General features: G+C 43.4%; 1 protein-coding gene and 1 non-coding gene across 3 annotated transcripts in view; one reads left to right on the top strand and one right to left on the bottom strand.

The window, feature by feature from the left end:
* KIAA0232 (KIAA0232 ortholog) overlaps positions 1–22558 on the top strand; it is a 135617-nt gene extending 113059 nt beyond the window's left edge. For both annotated transcript variants that reach the window (XM_090035547.1, XM_090035546.1), the window contains 3 exons: positions 10682–10790; positions 15624–15721; positions 19935–22558. In XM_090035547.1, the coding sequence (XP_089891673.1) occupies positions 10682–10790; positions 15624–15721; positions 19935–20114 (387 nt within the window). In that variant the 3' untranslated portion in view covers positions 20115–22558. The remainder of the gene's footprint in view (positions 1–10681; positions 10791–15623; positions 15722–19934) is intronic.
* On the bottom strand, positions 16932–17050 carry LOC149870069 (5S ribosomal RNA). The gene has a single exon (XR_016440922.1). It is a non-coding gene; the product is annotated as a 5S ribosomal RNA (ribosomal RNA).
* Positions 22559–23306: the final 748 nt, after the last annotated feature.

Below are 23306 nucleotides of genomic sequence, written 5' to 3'. Positions count from 1 at the left end.
CTTGCCCACCAGAACTGGGTGGGACACTGTGTCAAAGGCCTTCTGGAAGTCCAAGAAGATGACATCGACTTCCTCCTTCACATCTAAGCTCTTTGTTACCTGGTCATAGAAAGAGACCAGGGTAGTCGGGCACGATTGGCTTTGCTTGCTGGTTACCCCTCAACATCACTTCCCCTGCAGGGCTCTCACAAATGTGGCCCTGGATAATTTTTTCAAAGACTTTCCCCAGGATAGAAGTGAGGCTGACTGGCCTGTAGTTGCCAGGATCTTCCTTCCTCCCCTTCTTGAAAATAGGGACCATATTGGCCCTTTTCCAGTGCTCGGGGACTTGGCCTGAGCACCGGGAGTCCTCAAACAGCCGTGCCAATTCCTCAGCACCCGCGGATGAAGGTCATCCGGGCCCGCTGACTTGGACACATCTAAGCCCTCCAGGTAATCCTTAACTAGGTCTGAAGTGACAGTCGGGGGACTCACATCCTTCCTGGGCCTCTCTATGCTGTCACCCGAGGGCACCCCATCGTCAGCGGACAGGAACACGGAGGCAAAGAACTTGTTGAAGAGTTCTGCCTTCTCTCGCATGTCTGTCACCAACTGCCCTGCCTCGTAGGGGTCCAATGTTACCCTGAGACGAGTTCTTGCTACCAATATACTTGAAAAAGGACTTTTTGTTATCCTTAGTCCCAGAAGCTAAACTAATCTAAGTTCCAGTGCTGCTTTAGCCTTCCTTACCAAATCCCTACAAGCCCAGGTCAGGTATGTTCAGGTCAGAGTAAGTTGGACAAAACCAAAAAAATGGATAATAGAGGAGAACAAAGCACAAATGAAACAATAATTTAGTAGAATAAGAACTGTCAGTGAACCTATGACCTGCCTGTTGTCAATTATTTCGTCAGATGAGATCAAATTTTTTAAGAAGGTACCTTCAATACCTTTATATGGAACGTACCTTCAATACCTTTATATGGAACGTATTTCATGAAAACACATCCAGACTTGCAAATTGGAGCCCCATGTATATTTTGTTGCTGTTCCAAAAAACACACTGATGACTCACGAAACTTTTGAGAAGTAGTATCTGCTAGCTTCAACTTAACCTTTTGTTGATTTATCTGCTTGTGCTGCTTACTGTCACTGGAAATATTAAGTCTCTCTTTATCACAGCAGAGTTACTTGTAAAAATTGTAAAAATGCCACGCAGAGTTGATTTTGAGCAAGATAGATGACTTTATAAAAAATTAATCTTTAGCTTGTAACTAAAGAAAAAGAAATACAGAAAATAAAACATATAATTATTTCTGTTTGTGAATAAAATGTAGGTTCTCTGGAGTTAAGAACCATTGGCTAAGTGCTTCCTGCCTCCTTTGCCAAACTCCTTCAAGACCAAGTTCTATTTTTCAACAAAGCTTAGGAAAAATTAAATAGCCTTTGATGGGGAGCATCTAAATCACTTTCCACCTGATTTATTAATGGTAAAGGGCTGGTTGATGCTAGGCCATCAAAGCAGTCACACTGTTAGAGATTTTTTAATTTCAGAAGCTTTTGTAAAAGACCAAAAGATCATTATACCCATCCCTTTATTGATGGAGGATCATACGTTATACTGCTTGTGTTTTTTCCAGTCTGTTTTTTAAATGCTCTGTCCAGTATACCATATTTTCTCTGTATTTCTACCCTGGCTAGTGTTTCAAATGTCTTAACATTTTGTATCTAAATTTAATGTATGTGTTGCCCGTGTCTTCCAAGATACAGGAAAAACACAAGCTAACACAAACCAGAGTTAATAAACTGGATAGGTGAAAGGACCCATGTTGACTGGGAAGTGAGCGTTGACCTTTTGGGGCATTATATCAGTGCAGCTTGGAATTAAGCAGAAGTACTTGAGCTTTCAGAGCAGAACTCAAAAGTTATGTATGATGAACTTGGTTGAAAGTTAGTTTGAAGTAAATCCATACTGCTTACTATCTATACTGTTTACCATTGTTAGAAACAGAAGCAGTGAAAGGTTGCTGAATGCACAGAAAAATGAACTACCTTATTACCTTTCTCTGCCCTGTGAAACCAGGTTGGTATAAGAGGGACTGCTGACTGTTTTTCTCTTCGTGGGTCACAATGTGGGAAATTGAAATAATATCTACAACAAATAGTCACTTTTAACATACACTTTATATTACATACAGTTTGCTCTACAGCAGACTATCTCTTACTAACTTTTAATTTTGTAATTTAACATTCATTTGGTTTTCAGATAAATAACTATGCACAGAAGATTCTTCCTTTTAGAGGGGGAAAATGCTAGAAAAGGGAAAAACGAAAAGAAAGATAATATTGTGGTGCACTTAAATCACTGTCCATTTAAATTGTTGAAGTTAGTTTTATTCCCTTATCAGTTAAACTGGCTGTTTTCGAACTATAATATATTTTCTATATAATTAAAGCTATGATTTGTCTAATTTTAAATAAAAAGTACATATTTTACATTAAGAAGTGTGATTACTCGGTAATATTTAGGTAATATGAGATGCTGGCACTCATTGACTGACTGGATGGCAGCTCCATTAAAGAGCTCTGCAGCTAGTGTCAGGCCATAATTCTTTGAAATCAGCCACCCTTTTCCAGTCTTTGGGATAGACAAGATAAATATTTTGTGAGAGCTTTTTAAAAATATTTATGTATTAGTAGACCAGCGTGTTAATGGGGCAGGGGACACTCTATGTTAAGGCACAAAAAATAATTTGCTTTAAAACTAATCTGTGTCTGGGTGGTACATGATCTTATTTAGGAGGAATGTATGTTTCCAGTGTCAGAATGGCTAACCTTAGCTAGGTCTGTAGAGAAACACATCAGTACTTTTCTATTTATTCCTGGTAGCCATAGCCATTTAGCAGGCTTCATACAGTGTTTCCTGTGGTCATAGACCCTTCATATTCTAGAAGAGTTGCTTCTCTTCGTGTGAGTCGCTCTTTTTCCTTAACTAATATCTTTGGCAAAGTTATTCCTGAAAGAATCTGAGCTTTGGTATACAGCAGGTGGTACTCAAACTTCTGCCCTTCAGGCTGGATTAGTGGTGTAGGGTTGACCCGAGGAACCAGATCCCTCTGGGATTCTGTAGCCATGATGAGTAATGCTGCATTGCTCCCCTGCCACCAGATTTACGGACCCATGGGAAGCCCTGCAAGCCAGATGACACAACCCCATGCTGGAGTTTGACACCGCTTATATATGGCATTGTGTCAGCATGGGCAGATACAGGATTTTGAAAAGGAGTGTGCAGTTCATGTGCATCATTATCACATATAACAACACATTTTGCTTCAGCTAAAGAGAAGTTCAGTTTAAGATCAAAGCCAAAAAACAATATAACTATTGGAATGGCTGCTGTGTGCTCCTTGTTTATGTATAATTTGCTGTATTATATATAAATTATAAAAGGCACTACAAACTAGGCAAAAATAGTCAAAATGTCAAAAAATATTGTGTTATTTACCTGTAATCACTACAGGACTAATGTACATATCTTATTCAGCTTTGTTAAAAAAAAAAAAATACAGTTTTCTGGAGTATCTTGATTGTGCATCCTCTTGTTCACTGTCCATCATTTTTACACCTGAGTTAAAGTTTTTAGCTGGAGCTACAAACAGTCTGCAGGACTGTGAAACAGAGGGGAGACATTACCAGAAATGCCTAGCACGTAAATTGCAGAACGAGGATAGTTTGAATAGCAGAACATCAAAACGATTACAAAGGAGAGACCTGCGAAGAGATATTATTAGGAATCAGTTGTGTGTTAATGAGCCATGAAGTCAATTGACTCCAGTGCTGCCTAAATAGAAATGCCACTTCCCCTTCTAGGCAGCTGGTTTTAAAGTTTGGCTGAGCACGAATCAAAAAGGGGTGCCCCTTTTGTGTCAGCTCAGCTTTGTATCTTATAAATATTATAATTAATTTCCATCCATGCCTGTTAACTGATAGTATAGCTCACATGCATTATTAGGCTGCCAATTAATCATAGAGGAATAGTAGAAGTTGGTTCCATTCCTTGGTTTACTGAATTTTGAATATTCTGTGTAAGCAAAAACAGCAACAAAGTAGTGTGTTCCTCTTAAGTACTTAACTGTGACAGACCCAGCTTCATATTCTAAAGCAATGGGACTAGCATGCATGCCACAAATTAGCCCCACGCATTCCTCAAGCGCTACTCCCATCATATTCCCCTGATTGGCTGCTCTGCTTTCTGTTCCTTGCCCAATCTACTGCTCTGCTTTATTACTTCTGTGTGCTTCTTGCTTGATCTGCTTTTCTGCTTTCTGCTCCCTGCCCTATCTGCCTCTGCATTGCCTGTCCCCTTCCCATTCTGTTGCCTGCACCACACAGAGGCAGCCTGAGTCACAGGTTGGCCACCTCTGTTCCAGAGTATTAGCCCTACCTGAGCTGCTTGTCAGTTCTTCCAGGTCAATACCAAGGTATATTCCATGGCATGCCTGTGGTACAGCTTGACCAGTGGATTAGGGCCTGCAGCAGTCTCAGTTGTGCTGTTTTTGACAGGAAGAGCCACCTGTCAAGTGAAATTGAGACGCACAGTAATCTTGCATTTGTGTCCTCATGTGAAATCAGGCAGGGCAGGAGGGCAGGAAAATTCAGCTCCTGCAGGAAATAGTATTGGAGATCCAGGAAATTATGCTACCTCCTCTGATCCAGTATCAAACAATTGTCCTATACTGTTATGAGAGGCTAAGAAGCTGGAGAGCAGTACAACAGCCCCTGAAAACTTGTGGTTGCAGTCAATCTTCTGGCCCTTTTTACAGTATGAATTTTAAAGTTGTTAATTCTTCTGGCCTGAGCACATTCTAAGCCTGGTTTACTCCAATTTAGTTTCTTAAACTACACGTATAATTTTACTGCCCGAATCAAATACTTGCTTTTGTTCCCAAAAGCAGTTGCATGGTTCTCATGGTATAGGATGACATTCCATGCATACCAGATGGGTCTTCCTTTTAGATCATTCATCCAGCACTTAGGTGCATACAGTTTTCAAAATGCTCCGGAGATCCTTTGAAGGAAGAGACACTGGTGAAGATTTTTAAAGAGGAAAAATGTTGTTAGATTCTTCCCATTTAATGAGGCACCTAAATGTCATTTGTGCTTTTAAAATCGTCACATACATGCCTACATGCACACATTCTTGCTCTGTGAAACAAACTATTAAAACTTTAGCTGCTGACCTGACATGAGAAAGCAAGAGTGGAGGAAAGGAGGAGAGAAAAGTATAGACCAGAGGAAAAGAGGATATGGTAATGAAACAGAGGGTTATAGTTGGCAAGGAAAGGGAGTAAAGTTGTTCCACTCCCTTCCTTTGCCCAGGGAAAATTGACCTCTTGCTATTTTTTGCATATTTTCACTATTGACAACTGGGCCAGTTCAAAAGTTAAGTCCCCCAAAATCAGAGATAATTGGTTTTAAATTTAAAAAAGGGGACTTTTAGTTTCAGTTCTTATTATATTTTTAAACTTTACTCTGCAGCAAGAAACCAGAAACTGGCTGTTAATGAAGGCTGAGATCTTTTGTGTAATTACAGAATTGTAAGAATGGGGGCTTTAAGTAAGGAATAAATATGCAACTGACATTAAAATCAAAGGAGAGGGCAACACAACATAAGTAGAGCCTTATCAAGATCAGTTTTCCCCTGTTGATTCTGTTGAACCAGACCTAAAGGAAGAAAGTGAAATAAATGTGACTTGTTTTAAAGAGGCCAAAGCAGAAATGGAGCTCAGGCTGGCAAGAAAAATTAAAGGCAACAAAAAGCTGTTCTTTAGGTACATAGGGAGCCAAAAGAAGGCGCATGGCAACATAGGACCCCTACAGGACAGACTAGGGCAGTTGGTAACAGATAGGAAGGACAAAGCTGAGGTCTTAAACAAGGTCTTTGCATCTGTGTTCCTGAACACGGATAAAGATATCTATAGCCAAAGAGGCTATAGATGGGCACAAGAGGGACTCCAGCCCATCAACAGTTAGTGCTGACCTAGTGAAGGGGCATTTGGAGGGGCTGGACATGTTTAAGGCAGCAGGCCCAGATGATCTTCATCCAAGGATGCTGAAGGGATTGGTCAGTATCATAGCAGAACCACTGGCGAGGTTGTTTGAGCAGTCACAGCACTCAAGACAGGTCTCAGAGGACTGGAAAAGTGCCAATGTCCAGTTTAATATTTTCAAGAAAGGAAGAAAGGATGATCTGGGTAACTATAGGGCAGTTAGCCTTGCCTCTATCTTTGGGAAAACCTTTGAAAAAAATATTAAGAATCACATTTGTGGGAATCCACTGGAAAAATAATGCTGAAGGGCAACCAGCATGGCTTCATAGCAGGTAGATCTTGCCTGACTAACCTTGTTTCTTTTGATGACCAGGTCACAAAATGCTCAGATGCTGGAGTTGAGGTAGATGTCATCTACTTGGATTTTCAAAAGGTCTTTGGTACAGTGTCACATCCCATTCTTATAAATAAATTAAGAGGTTGTGACATAGATCACTACACGGTCAGATGGGTGAAGAATTGGCTTATGGGGCGCGCACAGAGGGTGGTGGTGGACGGGTCATTTTTGACCTGGAAAAATGTCGGCATTGGAGTTCCCCAGGGTTCGGTCCTTGGACCAGTGAGGAGATTTAGATTAGACATTAGCAAAAATTTCTTTTTGGTGAGGGTTGCCAAAAAATCTGGAATGGGCTTCCAAGGGAGGTGGTGCTCTCCCTTACCTTGGAGGTCTTTAAGAGGAGATTAGACAAGCAGCTAGATGGGGGTTATCTGACCCCAGTGCTCTTTCCTGCCCAGGGCGGGGGCTCAGACTCTCTACTAAGGTCCCTTCCGACCCTAAAAATCTATGAAATCTATGAAGATTTTTGTTTGAGATTACAGATGCCAGTGCGATTAGAAGCAATAGGGAGTTAGATGAATGGATGAAGTAAAATAAGTTGAAATACAAATAAAAGCGTGTGTGTGATGCAAATAAAAAAACCCATTCTTATGAAGAGGAGGAGAACCAATAGACAGGAAGGGAAGGACTTGGTTATCCTTTAGTTTTAGAAATAACGGTATCTTTGTAGTCCTCAGAAATTTGAATGGTCTCAGACTAAAAAACAAAGTTAGGAGGGAATCAAATAGTTTTGCCTTTAATAAAATAAAACCATATAGCCACATTTAGAAAGCAGCAGTCTATAAGAAGACTCTTTCCAGGTCCAAATATTAAGCTTATGAAAAAATGTCACTCTTACATTTCCATTCCAGAAATTCAGAGCATTTTAATAAGATTGGTAAGTACTGCTCTCTGCATTTCACAGGACTATTTTAATAATGCCTTCCATCTGAGTGTCCAATGTGGTATAAAATATTAATAAATTATGCCTCAGAATCTCAGTGAATAGAAGAGGAAAATAAGACACACAGGGGTTGTGATTTGCCCTAGGCACCACAGTAAGTCAATTATAGCACTAGGAATAGAAGCCAGATCTGCACACTTCCATAGGGGTATCTGTTTATGTCACTGAAAATACAACTCTGGGGAAAACTCTTCCTTTAAATCAGAAAATCCTTTTTATTATTGAAATTAAATGCACCAAAGCGTTTTAAAATAACTCATCACATTGCATATGACTGCTTCTCTAGGCAACTGTTTCAATCCATTAAGTTTTTAAGTCAGTGTATCGTGTGTGCATGCTAGGCAGGACCTATTAATATGGTTGCCAAACTTCTCATGGTTAAGACCTTATTTTAACTTCCTTATAACTCTGCCAAACTTTCACTGTTTGATCTGAAATTTTACAGGCTGATTGTTTGATGTTTGTAGGAAAAAGGTCAACCAAAACGTTTTAGTTGGTTCTCAAAAAGAGATTAAAAGAAAATATGTTTTTTGTTGTTCTGGTTGTGCTAAAAAGTTCTGGGTTTTTTTAGAGGCTCTAGCTCTCCCATGCTTTATAATAGGGATTTGAAATGTGATTAGGGATATGTTGGGAGTGTGTTTTGTTATCCTTGGAAAAACAGTTAAGTCTTGCAACAGTATAATCCTCTGGAAAAACTGCAAGTTAGTGCATGCTCTGTACAGCTTCACTGCTAGGAGCTTAAAAGCTTTTGCTTATACAAGGGGCTGAGTAGAACTTTTCTTGTAAAGGCTGGTGCACGGTGGGAAAAAAATAGGTACTGGAAATTAAAGGGGTTCTCCATACCCTAACAGCTGGGTCCAGAAGTGTGCTAGAAGGAGCAGCCTGAACTGAATGTAGACAAGAGCCAAGTCTTGAGGGTAAAGGAGGAGAGAGTGGGAAAGGGAGCCTGAGGATGGGAATGAGGAAGTTTGGAACCAGATGGGACACTGAAACATGACTGGCCATGTTAAGGAACAGGTTGTACATGTAAACTTGGGTCTGAGTGGGCAAAAAGGCTGGGAACAGGAGCTGTGGAGGGAAGTACTGAGGTTGGGTGAGAAGCCCAGGAAAAAGACTGGAACTTGGAAGTCAAGGGGATGGGTTATAAGAGGGAGGCTAGGGAATTTCTGGACACAGAGACTTAAACTGAGAAATGAAAAAAACTGGTACAGCAGGAGAGGTCCAGAGAGAAAGGTGGGACTTGAATGAGAATCCTGAGGATGGAAGGTGGGGAATGGGTAGGTGAGGGATGAGATTGGGAGATGGATCTGCAGGGAAGAGGGAAGACTGGGACAGAGAATATGTAGAAGGGGCGTAACTACACAGGGCAGGCTTCAAGGAAAAAAGGCAGAAGAGTTTGTCTAGGAGAGATTGAATGGAATAGATCTCAGGACACCTGAGTCACCATGCTTTTGCTGGTAGCATGGATCTGTGAAACCCACTGATGGTGTGTCTCATTTCACTTTATCAGTGGTCCACATAAAGCAGACCTGGACAACCTGTGTACATGCATCACAAGTGGCCCAGGCAGACTCTGTATGTGGCAAATCAGGGAGGGGACGGGCAGCACGGCAGCTGTTAAAGCAAGAAGCAAAAGGCAGAGCAGGAAATCAGGCTGGGAGCACAGAGTAGGAAACAGAAAGCATAGCCGCAGATCAGACCTAGGAAGTTGATCAGAGTGGTACTAGAGTTTGCAGAGCTAATTTGTGACATGCCTACTGAAAAGGTTGGCCTCAGTGACATAGAGGATGTCAGTCTAATGTTGCTGTTGGTTACTCTTTTAGCTCAAGCAGTTAAGCTCTCTGTAGTAGATATGAAGGTTACAAATCTGCTGCTGATGTATGCACATCAAGATGAGATAAAATGACAGAATTTGTTCTTTTCCTTTTTAAAAAAAATCAGGATATTCAAACACAAAAAGTCTCTATTAGAAGAATTTCACTAAGGTTGCAAAGTAGAGAGTTTAATGGAACAGCAAGAATTAGGGTTACTTGTACAACCTTAATTTGTCCAGCATACATGTCAGCTTCATCATTTACTTCTTAACTACATAATCATATACGTATACCCTGTGGCCCTTATCACCGTTCACTGCAGAATGTGGATGGTACTCACTTAACGAATAGGTATTCAATATTTAGTTTTTCCTTACTGTCTAATTGTAATTTGTTGCCGTGTATCTTACTTGCTGCATGCTATTCCTGTTCTGTTCTGAAGACAGTAGTCATATCATTGCATGCTTTTTCTGTGATGCTTGTTTCATAAACATTAATGAATGTTTAGGAATGAATGAGTGTGTAAACATTAATGAATTTATCTTCTTAATACACTTCGGTGAGGGATGTAATACAGGAGGAATTAAATGACTGGCTCATATTAGTGATTTTTTTCCTTAGCTGGATGTGGGTTTGGTGTTTCAGTTTATTAAAACTACATAATGTAAAATGTCTAACGTAAGAATCATATGAGTTAGTATCTTGAACATAAGTTGCTGACACAAAACACGAATGCCATTACCACAACCAGGACCACAAAATTACCAACATGCCTCATTGTAGTATGTTTTAAGTAACTTAAATGCATGAGAGTTGCAGGAACTAGGCTATGGCAGACAAATACAATATTAAAATACAAAACTAAAATATTTGTGACATGTATTTATTAGTAAATAAACATATCTTAGAAACAAGGTGGTAAGTTTAAAAAGAAGTAAAGACAGGAATGAAAATGTTATCAGTTTTATAACCAGGTAGTCCTTAACTAGCTAACTGTCTAGATTTCTTCAGTTGCATCAGGCTGCTGACATTGTTACTAATCGGCCTTCCCAGAGTATTACAGAGAAAGCTTTGTTGTAATGCCATCTAAAAGTCAGAACAGTAACACTGGCACTGTGTTGAGGCCACTGGTTATGCTGTCCCCTACTGTTCTGTTGGTTATTTACACTCCCCCACCTGTGTGTTTTCATGTGCCTTCTTAGACTTAAATTATAAGTTGTTTGGGACAGAGAGGTCTGTAATTGTAATTTTCTGTGATTATGTGCTGCCTAATTCAAAATGGTTCTGATCTATAACTTCAGATCTTGAAGGTTATAATAATATTGAGAATAAGTAAATAATAAGCATCATTGAATAGGCTAACCTCTAACGTGTTCAGTATTGGAATTTGGAGAGTGTTGCTTATAAAGCCTGACAGTCTTCTCAATAAAGACCCTCCCCTGTTGGGTAGCTGACTTGTTATTTGCAGCATACTAAAATGTGATTATTGTCTGAACAGTTTCCTGTATTGAACACTGATCTACAAAGAGTGAGTGGCAGCCAAGAAAAGCAGTGTTGGTGGGAAAAAGCACTCTATTCTCCACTCTTTCCTGCATCACAGTGTGAAGGTAAGAAGATAAGCATGTTTGAGTTAACCCTGGTTTAAAATAGCCTTTCTCACTTTAGAAATGAGCAGAAAGAGATCTACTAGCTGCATTTAAAATCAAAATTATTTTATTATAAATTCTGAATGGAGGAATAATTGGGACAGGCAAATTAAAAAATATTCTTAATAAATAAAATCTGTAGCAGTCACTGACACCATGTTTAGATGTATTAAAATGAAAATATGATTAAAAATAACATCTTGCTATTTAGTCTGCTTGATTTAACTTTTGTTTTTTACTCGCTTTGGACAGTAAACTAGAATAGTTAATTTCACTTCTACATCTAATAATAACTTTCTGGTTATCTCACATTGCTGTGCTGTTGGATTTCACACAATGAAAGAATAATTATTTGAAAACAAATTATTAATTGAATTTCTTTTTTATAAAAACCTATTTCATTAATACTTGTATACTTTATATAATTATTTTTTTATACAAAAAATAAATTTGAAGCCAAAATTGATATGCCTGTATCCTTTTAATGCATCTGATTTGAAAACAGGTGCTTTAATAAATTAGATGTCCTTCCATAACACTTTGTCACATTAAAAACTTTAGATTCAATTTGAAATTGTTCAGTTGCTAGAGAATGCTTTTCCTTTTGTAAATTAAATTGTTTCCCTGTTTCCTTCTCTTGGGTATTGTAATATGCCCTGAGATGCTATGGTGGAAGGTCTGGTAAGGGACTAGGATGTGAACAAAGCTGGTGGACACAGGAGGATAAAGCTGCCTTGAGAAGATAAATGATCTGGCAGCTAATTTCTGTAAGAGGAAAACATGGAGTGCAATTAATAGAATTGCATATCCACTACTTGAATTATTTAAGGAAGTGATGGTACATCCTAGCTGCCAGGTAGAATGGACTGCCTGCCATTTGGGAAGATATACTTAACAATCTGGGAATGTGACCACAGGGTAGAGGAAACAGCAAATTGGTGGTGCCTTCTAGTGGCAATTTCGGTGCATATAATTATCCGTTCCCTCGTAAAATTGAAACTGGGACCATATTAGGAGACGGTATTTCCTAAAGCAGGTAGTTGTAATTTCTGTTCTCTGATCCAGCAAAGAAACAACCCTTTCTTTCTACCTGTGTGTCTTTCAAATGTCAGGGTCTTTCAAAGCAGTGCCAGTGCCAACTTAATGGGATGGAGAATGCCAGGTAGAACAGATTCCAATAGGAAGGATAACTTACTTTGGAAGAGTTCCTAGATGTATTAGTTACTGAAGTTGCAGCCAAGTTTAAACCACATTCTTAATGTCTAGTCTTTCTTTCTACAGGCCTAGACTAAAGCTTAGATGGCATTTAAGAGTAGCCTACCACTTTACCCTCAAAAACTGATGCCTGCTTTGACTGTGAAATAGTCTAGCTTCAAAGCCATTTGGCTTTCAGTGCTCCTGTACTTCTCCTTACCTGGCCTGGGCTGATCTAAGAGTCTCCTAACTTGGAAACACTTTTAACATTGTATGGCAGGGCACTGTTGGTTCCTGCCACTTTAAGGGCTGAGCCAAGCATCCAGCAGGTGGCTTGATTGCAGTGGCCATTTTAGATCCCTGGCTGCCTATGTAAACAGAGCAGTTCACTGCTTGCAGGCCAGGCAGAAACACTGCCTGGCTGCAAGGCTGTACGCAACATCCTAGAGATAAGGGCAGGAGCTTAAGGGGATGGTTTGGAGGCTCCTGGTCCTCGGCATAACCTAAAACTGCACCCTACTGGGAGTGGGTGGCTCGGTGGGGCTCTCAGTGGCCTGGGAGCCCCCAGGAAATGCCAAGCCAGTTACCACCCCAGTGAAAGGTGGGTAGGCGCCTTAACCTCAGCCCTCACCTTCAGGTGGGTTATTTGAACCATCTGATCCAGGTAAGCTTCAGGAAGCGCCTGAGCTAGGAATGGGGGACCCCCAATCCCTGAGTGCAGGCAGGCAGCTTAGTCCTAATTGAGGGACCCAACTGGTCAATTCTGGGGCCAGGACCCAGATGGGGTCAAAAGGGCCAGAGGCCTACTACGAGGGATGCTCGTAAGAGCTGAGAAGCTTGGAGTCCTGACTGGCCTGAGATGGGGCCAGGACTTAAAGGAAAGCCAAAGATCCCAGAGAAGGGGCCAGAGCTAATAGGTGAAGGGGATGGTTGAGTTAGCTGCCTGGGATGGCATCTGCAAGACTTGGGCTGCGGTGTAGGGAAGGAATGGAGCCGCAGATAGCACCCCCGGCATCGGGGCAAGAATGGGCAGCCTCCTGCCTAATTAACACATTAATTGTGTTCTATCAAGGCATGACGGGTGGGCAGCATGCCCAGAAGCAGGTGGGGAAACCAGCACTGTGGCTAGTCCAGGAGCCCCACTTTGCCACACATTGCAATTGTGTAGATGATAACATCCAGTTGCTGAAAATTATTTCTTGTCCTTCTATCAGTGAATAATATTAACTGATCCTTATGAATGTCATTGTGATTTATGGCAACAACTTGAGTGTAATATGTAAAAGTAGAAGTTATACATTTTGAACGATGATACAGAGCAAAGGAAAGCTGATGTTCTTCTTTCCTACGTAGTCCTTTCTTTTCCTGTTTTCATAAAAGGCAAATCAAAGATAGTAGTAGCTATGTAGCTGTTAGGCATAAAGCCAGTAAATCCATTGATGTACAAGGGTTTGCACTGAGCTAAAATGGGAACGGATTAACATGGGAAAAGTTGCTACGTGAGATTAAATGCATGGAATTTCATGGGACCATATAAAATACATCCTGATAGTACTCCAGTAATTCAGCAGTTCAGATTTCAAGACATACATGACTTAATTCATTGTTGTACATATATAAATACTTAGTAAAAATTATAATAAATTGTTCAACCAATTTTAATATTAATTACTACAGATTGCATGGGTAATATTTTAAAACATTTATGCTATTTACATTCCTTTTATAAAAATACATTTTGGTATAATTACTATTGATATAACAGCAAATAACCTGAATCAGATTATCAGACAGTACAAGAGAACTTTAGTTTGAACTACACTGTATAACATGTACTCAACATTGTATTGACAGAGTACTGTATGCAGAGTTGTGCTTGACCATTATTAACTGAGAAACTCATAAAGCAGCCATGTTAACTGCACATGTCTGTTTTTGGTTCATTTGCTGAAGTTGACTAGAAATTCTTCTAGACCCCAGAACAAATTTTAAAATATAATGTAAACACATTGTAAAAATAAATGCTTTTAGAAAAAGCTACCTGTATGTAGTAATTCCTAGCGCTGAGTGAAATTTGCTCATGTCACCTACTAATAGGCTCATATACCACTGTGGCAATAGAATTAATTTATCTAAGGAAGGAATAGAATACCTAGATGAAATTCTGGCACTGCTGTATCAGAGACAATATTTCTGTACTTGTGGCCAGGATTTCAAATCACATTTATGATTTAGCATTAGAACTTTAAAAAAAAAAACAGTAGTTCTCTGTTAAAGAATAACTTTTTAGAACATTTAACTATAGAGGGGTGGGCACAGTTATTTATGAACAAGACGTGTTTTTGTAAATTTAAAGTAACCACAGCAGACCAAAATCAGATCTTTTACTTAGATAAACCTACCTCTACACATGCAGGTAAAGGTGCTATGGGATCTAATGCACAGTCTACACAATTGCACCCTTCTGCCATCCCATACATGCATGGCAGGAGGCGCAATTGTGGGATTGCACATTAGATCCCATTGCACTTTATTGCCAGTACAGGGGGAGCCTGATCCTGGACTCCCCTTGCACCGACAAGAAGCAGGCTTGTGTGGGTGAGATCAATGCGCAGCTGAGGCTGAGAGTCTGGCAGCTGAATTCCATAAGGTGCAAGACTCTCAGTCCCAGTTGCACATGTGATGCAGCCAGGATCAAGAGGATCAAGAGTCCTGATGGCCATAGAGGACTGCTGTGATCTCCCAGCCCTGGGGGTGTATTGTACTCCTCAGCAGCTGGGAGATTACGCAGCTGCAGTCTGTCAGCCAAAGGCTGCCTACATGTGCCAATTAAAACTGGGTAGACCAGCTATAAAGTTATATTTTTGAGCAATAATGGCCATAGCAGAAGCATTCATGTCACAGCCCCTGTCAGATTCCAACAAATCTGCTAAATTGTGCTAAATACCTTGCCATCAACAATCTCAGACATGCATGATTCTGGAAAAATATCTACTTGGTGGCAAGGACACAAGAAGCAGCAGCAGCAACTAATTGGACCTTTATAAGGTGCCATAGTTAATTTGCATGTGTAGCCAGTGTAAATTTATTGTGGAATTAACAAGGTAATTGCATAATAGATATAACGTGTAGAGCAAGCCTTAGATCACAGTACTGCCTCAGGCTCAGGGTTTTGTTCTGCTAAATTTTGTATAGACAGAAGTAAAACAACAATTTACAATATCAGAAATTAAAACATTACTAAGAAATTTCTACCAGGAATATGTCTCTTAATTATTTTATAGTGTTATTTTACATGTTTTTTAGTACTTAAATTGCTTTTCCCCCCTTCTTTGAATATAGCAGTATTGTTTCCAGGTAAATTTTGTGGATATTTCAGAAAGCTCTGAAGAAAATTCTGCACTTAACTGAAGTAGTTTTGTCTCTGAAACCATCAAACCAGAGCCTTTGACAAGCACTCAATTCACACACAGCTTAAAATGCAAATCTGGTGAAAACTTCTTATAGCTATATATTTTACTTTAAAATGGATAACCTTGTTTCTTAATGACATGTCCCTCCTTTATTTTCTCCTCCACCCTGAAACAAAAACACTTCAAGAGTGTTACACAAATGCTAAAGGAGAGAATGGTGTAGGAGAATATCAAGAGGTAAAGGAAATTCCCAACAGTGAAGAACATCTTTTAGATTTTAATATGGTGAGTAACTGTTCTTTTTGTAGTTGTGCCACTGATCTTCTCATGCATCATTATCCTTATCTGTCCCTAAAACTTTAATCCTACACCAGGCACCGAAAGTGGACACCCCTGCCCGGAACTGCCTGGTTGTGCCCCGGGGGTTTCTCTCGACGCCCTCCTGGAACCGAAGATGGGCATTTGAGGTCCAAAAAAGGTGTCTCCGAAAATCTCCGCGGATGTTTCCTAGGAGTTTGGAGTGGGTGGCACCCGGCCCCCCCACCGGGGCGAACCACCCAAAGTGTCCGCCCTCCTGGATCGAAGGGTCGGACGCCGCATTCAAAAACGACCTCATACGGACTTCCGGGCGCCCGCCACCTCGAAATTTTTCTAAGTCCCGGGTCGGACAGCAGGTCAACCCGGTTCTTATTCCGCGGCCCTTCAGCCAGCAAAGCGGCCGGCTGCACCTACGCACGGGTCACCGGGGCGAGCCCGGAAACGTGCCCGGGCTCCTGGAACTCCCGCCCGGCCTCGCTGCCGGCGTGGTCCCCTGCAGAGCTCCGGGGAGACACCCACTCGCAGAGGGCTGCCCGGGCCCCTGCCGCCTCGGCCCGGGTCATCCGCCCCCTCCCGCGGGGCCCCGCACGCCTGCTGGGGCCCTGGCAGCCGCCCCCCGCCTGCCCGGCTCAGGGGCAGGTCAGTGGGACGAAGCCGGGATCGTGCCCGGCCTCCTGGAACTCCCGCCCGGCCCGTTGACCTGGCAGCCTGCTCCACTGACTCCACGCAACCGTTGCAGCAATAACCCCGGGAGCCTGGGGGAGGCTCCTGCCGGGCCCTGCTGCCCCAGGGAGGCTGGGGCAGCTCCGCCGAGCGGGGCAGGCCCTTCCCGGAGGCCCCCGGGCCTGGGCGCAGGCCGGAGGCTTGGCGGGTGGGCTGGCAGCCTGCTCCACCGACTCCACGCAACCGTTGCAGCAATACCTCCGGGAGCCTGGGGGAGGCTCCTGCCGGGCCCTGCCAGCCCGGGGAGGCGGGGGCAGCTCCACCGCGCGGGGCAGGCCCTTCCCGGAGCCCCCCTGGGCCTGGGCTGGGAGCCTGCTCCCCCGGCTCCAGGCGCCGGTTGCAGCATTTACCCCGGGAGCCTGGGGGCCTATCCGTGCGGGGCCGGAGCCCACTTCCTGGGCTCGGGCAAGCGCAGGGCCAGCCCCCAGCCCGCTCGGGCGCAAAAGGAGCGGGCAGACTACGGCACCCAGGATTCCCAGGCGGTCTCCCATCCAGGTACTAGCCGGGCCCGGGACTGCTTAGCTTCCGAGATCGGACGGGATCGGGTACAATCAGTCCGGTCTGGCCGTAGGCAGGAAGGGAAGGGAAGGCGGGGGGGCAGGAGGCTTGCCCGGGCTTGCATGACAGTGCGCCAGAACCCCCCGCCATAGGAATACATGGGGTTGACCTGGGGACCGCGATTCCCCATAGGAATACATGGGGGTTGACATTGCGCCGGCAAGTTCCCATAGGAATACATGGGGTTGACCTGGGGACCGAAAAACCCCATTGGAATACATGGGGTTGACATTGCGCCTGCAGGTTCCCATAGGAATGCATGGGGTTGACCTGGGGACCGAAAAACCCCATCGGAATACATGGGGTTGACATGGCGCCTGTAAATCCCCATAGGAATGCATTGGGTTGACATTGCCATAGCAAGTTCCCATAGGAATGCATTGGGTTGACGTTGCGCCGGACCTCCGCCTGGAAGTCCCTATGAGGTCGTTTTTGAACGCGGCGTCCAACCCTTCGATCCAGGAGAGCGGACACTTTTGGTGGTTCGCCCCGGTGGCGGGGCCGGGTGCCACGGACTCAAAACTTTTAGGAAACGTCCGCGGAGATTTTCAGGAACACGTTTTTGGGACCTCAAATGCCCATCTTCGGTTCCAGGAGGTCGGTCAGAAAAACCTCCCTCCACCTCCGGGGGCCCGATCCTGGCGAGGCCGGGCTGGAGTTCCAGGAGCCCGGGCAAAATTCCGGCCTCGTCCCGCTGACCTGCCAAGAAGCCGGGCAGGCCGGGGGCGGCTGCCAGGGCCCCGGCAGGCGTGCGGGGCCCCGCGGGACGGGGCGGATGGCCCGGGCCGAGGCGGCGGGGGCCCGGGCAGCCCTCCGCGAGTGGATGTCGACCCAGAGCTCCGTGGCGGGCCCGATCCTGTTTCCGGGCCGGGCTGGAGTTCCAGGAGCCTGGGTGAAATTCTGACCTTGTCCCGCTGACCTGCCCCAGAGACGGGCAGGCCGGGGGCGGCTCGGCAGGCCCGGGCACTGGTGCGGGGCCCCGCGGTCGGTGCCCAGCGACCCCGGCAAGGGGCGGCTGGCCCGGCACGAGGCAGCAGGGGCCCGGGCAGCCCTCCGAGAGCGTACGGCAACCTGGAACTCTGCGGCGGGCCTGATCCCGGATCGAGGCTGAGCAGGAGTTCCAGGAGGCCGGCCACTATTCCGGCTTTGCCCCAGCGACCCGTCCAGAGGTCCTGCGGGCTGCGTTGCTACCTCCGGGGCCGCGGAGCTAGAACCGGGTTGACCTGATGTCGGACGCAGGACTTAGAAAAATTTCGCCGCGCCGCGAGGCGGCGGTTGACCTGGGCCCTCCGGCGCGGCCCAGAAGTCCGTATGAGGTCGTTTTTGATCGTGGCGTCTGACCCTTCGATCCAGGAGGGCGGACACTTTGGGTGGTTTGCCCCGGTGTGGGGGCCAGGTGCCACCCACTCAAAACTCCTAGGAAACGTCCGCGGAGATTTTCAGGGACACGTTTTTGGGACCTCAAATGCCCATCTTCGGTTCCAGGAGGGCGGCGAGAGAAACCTCTGGGGCACAACCGGGCAGCTCCAGGCAGGGGTGTCCGCGTTCGGTGCCCCGGTGCCTTGTCAACAGAGGGCCCGATCCTGGCCGGGCGGGAGTTCCAGGAGGCCGGGCACGATTCCGGCTTCGTCCCGCTGACCTGCCGCGGAGCCGGCTTTTATCCCTCTATTTTTGTATTTGTTGAAATGCTAACTTGTCCTGGCTTTTTCTCAAACACTTTACCATACCTAGCACTCCGCGTTTCAGCTCTGTCTGAGCAAACGGTGGTTTGCTTAGTCAAATGTGCAGAAGGATCACTGCTTTTTCCTCAGATTGCCTAACTCCACTAACTAGCACAACAGTGTGTTCCACCAAGCTGCACAGAGCCAACAACTTCAGGGGATTAGCATTGTTTGCTGTCTGTCCTTCTCTTAAGTAACAAACTAATGCCTTGGTGAATGGGATTTTTGCTATAGGAAAAACTAGTTTTCCCCAGTGAAAGCTACATTTCATTTTCGCCAAGGATGATCACCGGAGTTGTTTATTAAATGTAGATACTCCTCATAATCGGGGATCCTGGTTTTCCATTTGCCACAGTAAAATGGCATTTTCTCATTTTAAGGAGAAAAGTGTGGATTTTTCCCTTTAAAGGAGAAAACCACATGAAATGGTGGGTTTCCCCTTGCAGGCTGGCTAAGTTCCAGCCTGTAAGGGGCTCAGGGGAGCAGGAGGAGGACATTCAGGCAGGGGGCACCATGTGCATGGCAGTGTAGGGCTCCTAGTGGCAGCACAGCCTCCCCACCCCACTCTGCCCTGCTACACCAGGTCCTGCCTGCTGGGCTGTGGAGGCCTCGGGGGGGCGGCAGCAGGGTAGGGAGCCCTGAGCTTGCAGTGGGCAGCCTGCATCTGCCCCCTTCCCCACAGACTGCGCTCTGGCCGTGCTGCCTGTCAGGGAAGGGGAGCCAGGTGCTGCGTTCGGCTCTGGCTGTAGCAGCCACTGCTTCCCATAGGAACTGTGGACCGGGGTCCCTGGTCCTGTAGCCCTGGCAGCTGGGGACCCCCCTCTGGCAGGGCTGGGGGGGGAGGGTCAGAGGGCTGTGGGTGAGGAGTGAGGGGCACCAGCAGGGCCAGGGGGGCTGTGGGTGGGGAGTGACGGGCACCAGAGGGGCTGGAAGGCTGTGGCTTGGGAGTGAGGGGCAATGGTATGGGCAGGGCACCGGCATGTCAGGGCTGAGGTTTTGTTTTGTTTTTTAAAGTATACTTTGAACCTAGTTTTGCTGTTGCTACTCAGTTTGTCATTTATTTGCAAGTTAGACCAGGAGAAGTGGAATGGGTGAAAGAGAAATATAAAAACCTGCAGCTCACTTGTAGATAAACTTGCTGCTGTTCCAAATAAATGTTGTAAATTTTAAATCCTTAGGTTTCCTCTGTTTATGAAGCAAGGTGTGCAGATGATATAAATTCTGGAGCAAAACCAAATGGCTTCAGGAAGAAGATATACTCCAGTGATAGTTCCAGCTCTGAAGACACAGCATCAGAAGGTGGAAGTGAATGGGCTGATCCTTGTGAGGAGGAGCTTTTTTCTCGAACTCAACTATAAAAACTGCAGAGTAGAACAGATGATTTAAAAGTAACATGAGATGGAAAACTATCCTTCCTGAGGGTCTGTAGCTCTAAAACAACAACTTGAGTTTCCTCTTCAGTTAACGGATTCAGATGTGTATTTATCTTTCTCTTCTTGCTTATTTTATAGATGAGGACACAGCTGTCCTGCTGAAGATTTTTTTTTCCCCCCCAAACTGTTAAATTCTTGGCTCTTTGAACTAGATTAGATTGTGTTGTCAAATCAAGAATGGATGTGCATGTACTTGTCTTAGTAGTACCACTGCTTTTTTGCATCTTAATTGCAGTTATTTTCATTGTAACTGTAGCCCTACCACTATTACTATCTTACTAGCATTGCAGTGTCTACAACTACTTCTGCTATTCAGAGACTTTAGCTTTTGGCACATTTAGACTTTGTTCTTTAAGAACTGGGAGATAAATACTTAACACTGTAATCTATCAGTGCCTTTCTGAATGCAGGAGAAAAGCATGAATGACTTGTCCAGTCTTCATTCAATAAATCTCATAACTTTGAAGTAGGAACAACAGGGTTGTGCTTTAGAGACTTACAGAAACTGTGTTTTCTATCCTATGATCTCCCCTCCCTCCCCATTCCTCCCCCTTCCCCCCCATCCCCATCCTGAAAACCAACACTGAGGAGACTATGGTTTGTAATCTTGCTAACTGGAGAAGCCACAGATTTTTTGTAGGTAGAGAGGCAATGTGGGTTTCTTTTATCCCTTTTTTTTGTCCTGCTTTATGATCTGCCGTTATAGGGCAGAAGTATAAAAAGAAATAACACCAAAAAAAACCATTGGGGTGATGTGTGGATTGTTGTGAATTTTGTAACAAGTATAAGGATTTTGTCTTGTTGCAAATGATTGCATTTGTGTAACCTGCAAGAGCATCCTATATCGAATTTGAGCCTGAACGAATGAAACTATCTAAAATGCTCAGAGTGTTTAATGTTTTATATGCAAAGGGTCAGTGCTTCACTTGAAAGAAATCCTGTGGCTGCTGCAGTTAGCTGCTGTTGTGGCTGTAATTTAGTAAAATTCGTAGTTCATTTTGTGTTCCTGAGAGAATGTTAGGGGCAAGTTATGTGTGGTGGGTGGGGGTAGGGGTGAGGGGTGACTTACAACATACATGTGTGATTGCAGTAGTGATTGTTGCTTTATGTGACTTGCTTTTCAATTTTATTTTGTTAACCTAGAAAGTCAATACATTGTCAAGTTGCATCTGTACAAGACTATCAACTCCTTGTGCTTTTAACATATTATGCAAAATGTATAAGCCAGGAGGAGCAATATTTGCAAAACTAAACATCTTAAGTTTTTTACCAACTCATAGTTTAAAGAAACCTAATCTATACAATAGCAGCATGTCTATAACATCAGGAAGTGCAGAAAGTCTAATACTGACTTGAAAAAGCTTAACCATTAATTTTGACAGGCAATAAAAACTCACAAGAACTATAGCTGTTTGAAATATGAGCTGAACTGGCTTTGAAATATGTTCTGTGCTAGAAAGGTGAATTGAAAATGCGTTTTGTTGCCTTTTCTTAATTGATAGTGTAAGAATGAAGATCTATGGTTATAGAGCCATGCAAGGCTTCATGCCGCCTTTTTTTAAATTCTTATTTAAAATTGGCTTGGTTTGTCCTTATGAGGAACATTTTTCTGATTCTCCTATTAAACTACTTTATTTTAGGGTTTGTATTCATGAAACAAATAATTTGACACTTTAGAGGGTTTTTTAATTTATTTGCAGACTTTGGATAGGTTTTTATATATTTACTTTCTTCTGGAGCTTCCTTAAGAGGTTGTTTAGCACCTGCACTGAGAACTATTTATCTGTAAACATAAAGTGAAAGACACCTAAATTCCTGAGATCACTACAGTGAAGAATGGAATAGAGCTTTGTTTTGTAAAATAAAAAATGACCAAATGGACATATTTCAAACACAACCTTTGGCTCAGCTTATTTTGGATAGAGCTGCTTCTTTAATAGGAAAGGGCTCAAAAATAATGAAGGCGTTGATTGCAGTTACATTGTGGTGTAATATTGCAGCACCTTGAAGGGGGGAAATAAAAAGGTATATAATTGAGCTTGGGCAATAACAAATTGTCTTTATTTGTTTTCATAGTTTAATGGCTAAAGCTCTGAAGCTTTCAGTGAGAGAGTTGAAGTGTGGTTTTTAGTTTTTCTATATGGATAGAGACACACAAAAGCATTAAGGTTGGCAAACGCTGAACTGCACTGTGGTATGAAGCGCATTGCATATCCATAGCACTGAAGTATCAGTTTTCCATTCCTGGGCTGAAATTTGTTTCTACTTTTTGCTTCAAGTGGTTGTATTGTTCTGATTTCACGTACACCAGAGTAACTGATTTTGTTTTCTTGTGGAGTTACTTAACACCAAATAAAAATATAAAAGGACAGTTGGCTGGTTTGCATGTCTTTTTCCTTTCATTATAGTGTGTGTATAACTTGCATTTAGACTTAAACATGCGCCACTTCGGAATTAAATATTTTGAGAGGGCATATACAATGGAGATATTCAACACAAGAGTCCTCTTTCCATTGCTGTTGTTTCATGTTTATTATTGTTGTTTTCTCTCTCTTTCTTCTACTTTAGTCTCTTTAAGACCCCAAAACATATTCATCGTATATGACCCTGAAAAAAAACCCTTTTGGACCCCCAGGACTTTTTCATCCAAAGCAATTTTTTTTTGCTTTAACTGCTTTTCTACAAAATGGTACAGTCTTAATCTTAAAAGTGAATTCACAGTCAAATGCCCTGTTTGGGAAGAGACCAGACTAAATACCTACCAAGACAATAAGAAGAATCTATATGAAATAAAGTGTACTCTTTGCTGGCTGGAACTGTAAAATACTCCTGTATGTAGCACACATAAATTATAGCAGCTTTTGTTTCTTCCTCCAACAAAACCACAGACATTTTTATAGTTGACATTGTAGCATTTTGGTTAATCTAGGATTCATAACCACATGTCTTGATGGTGAAGGTAGAACTGTTCTGTCACCTTGAAATGTAAAGCTAAGATTAAAAAAAATGGATACATAAAGTTAATTGTAAAGACACCTAAACAAATAGCTAAAGGCCAGTAACTGAGTGACTTCAGTCGAAATGTTAAACTATGTCCTAATTTTCCAGTTTTAATGC

The sequence above is a fragment of the Crocodylus siamensis genome, chromosome 2 (assembly GCF_052110815.1).
Source record: "Crocodylus siamensis isolate JL-2025a chromosome 2, ASM5211081v1, whole genome shotgun sequence".
NCBI classification, from domain to species: Eukaryota; Metazoa; Chordata; order Crocodylia; family Crocodylidae; genus Crocodylus; species Crocodylus siamensis.
Note: the sequence above shows the minus strand (reverse complement) of the source record. Positions and strands in the feature narration are given on the sequence as shown.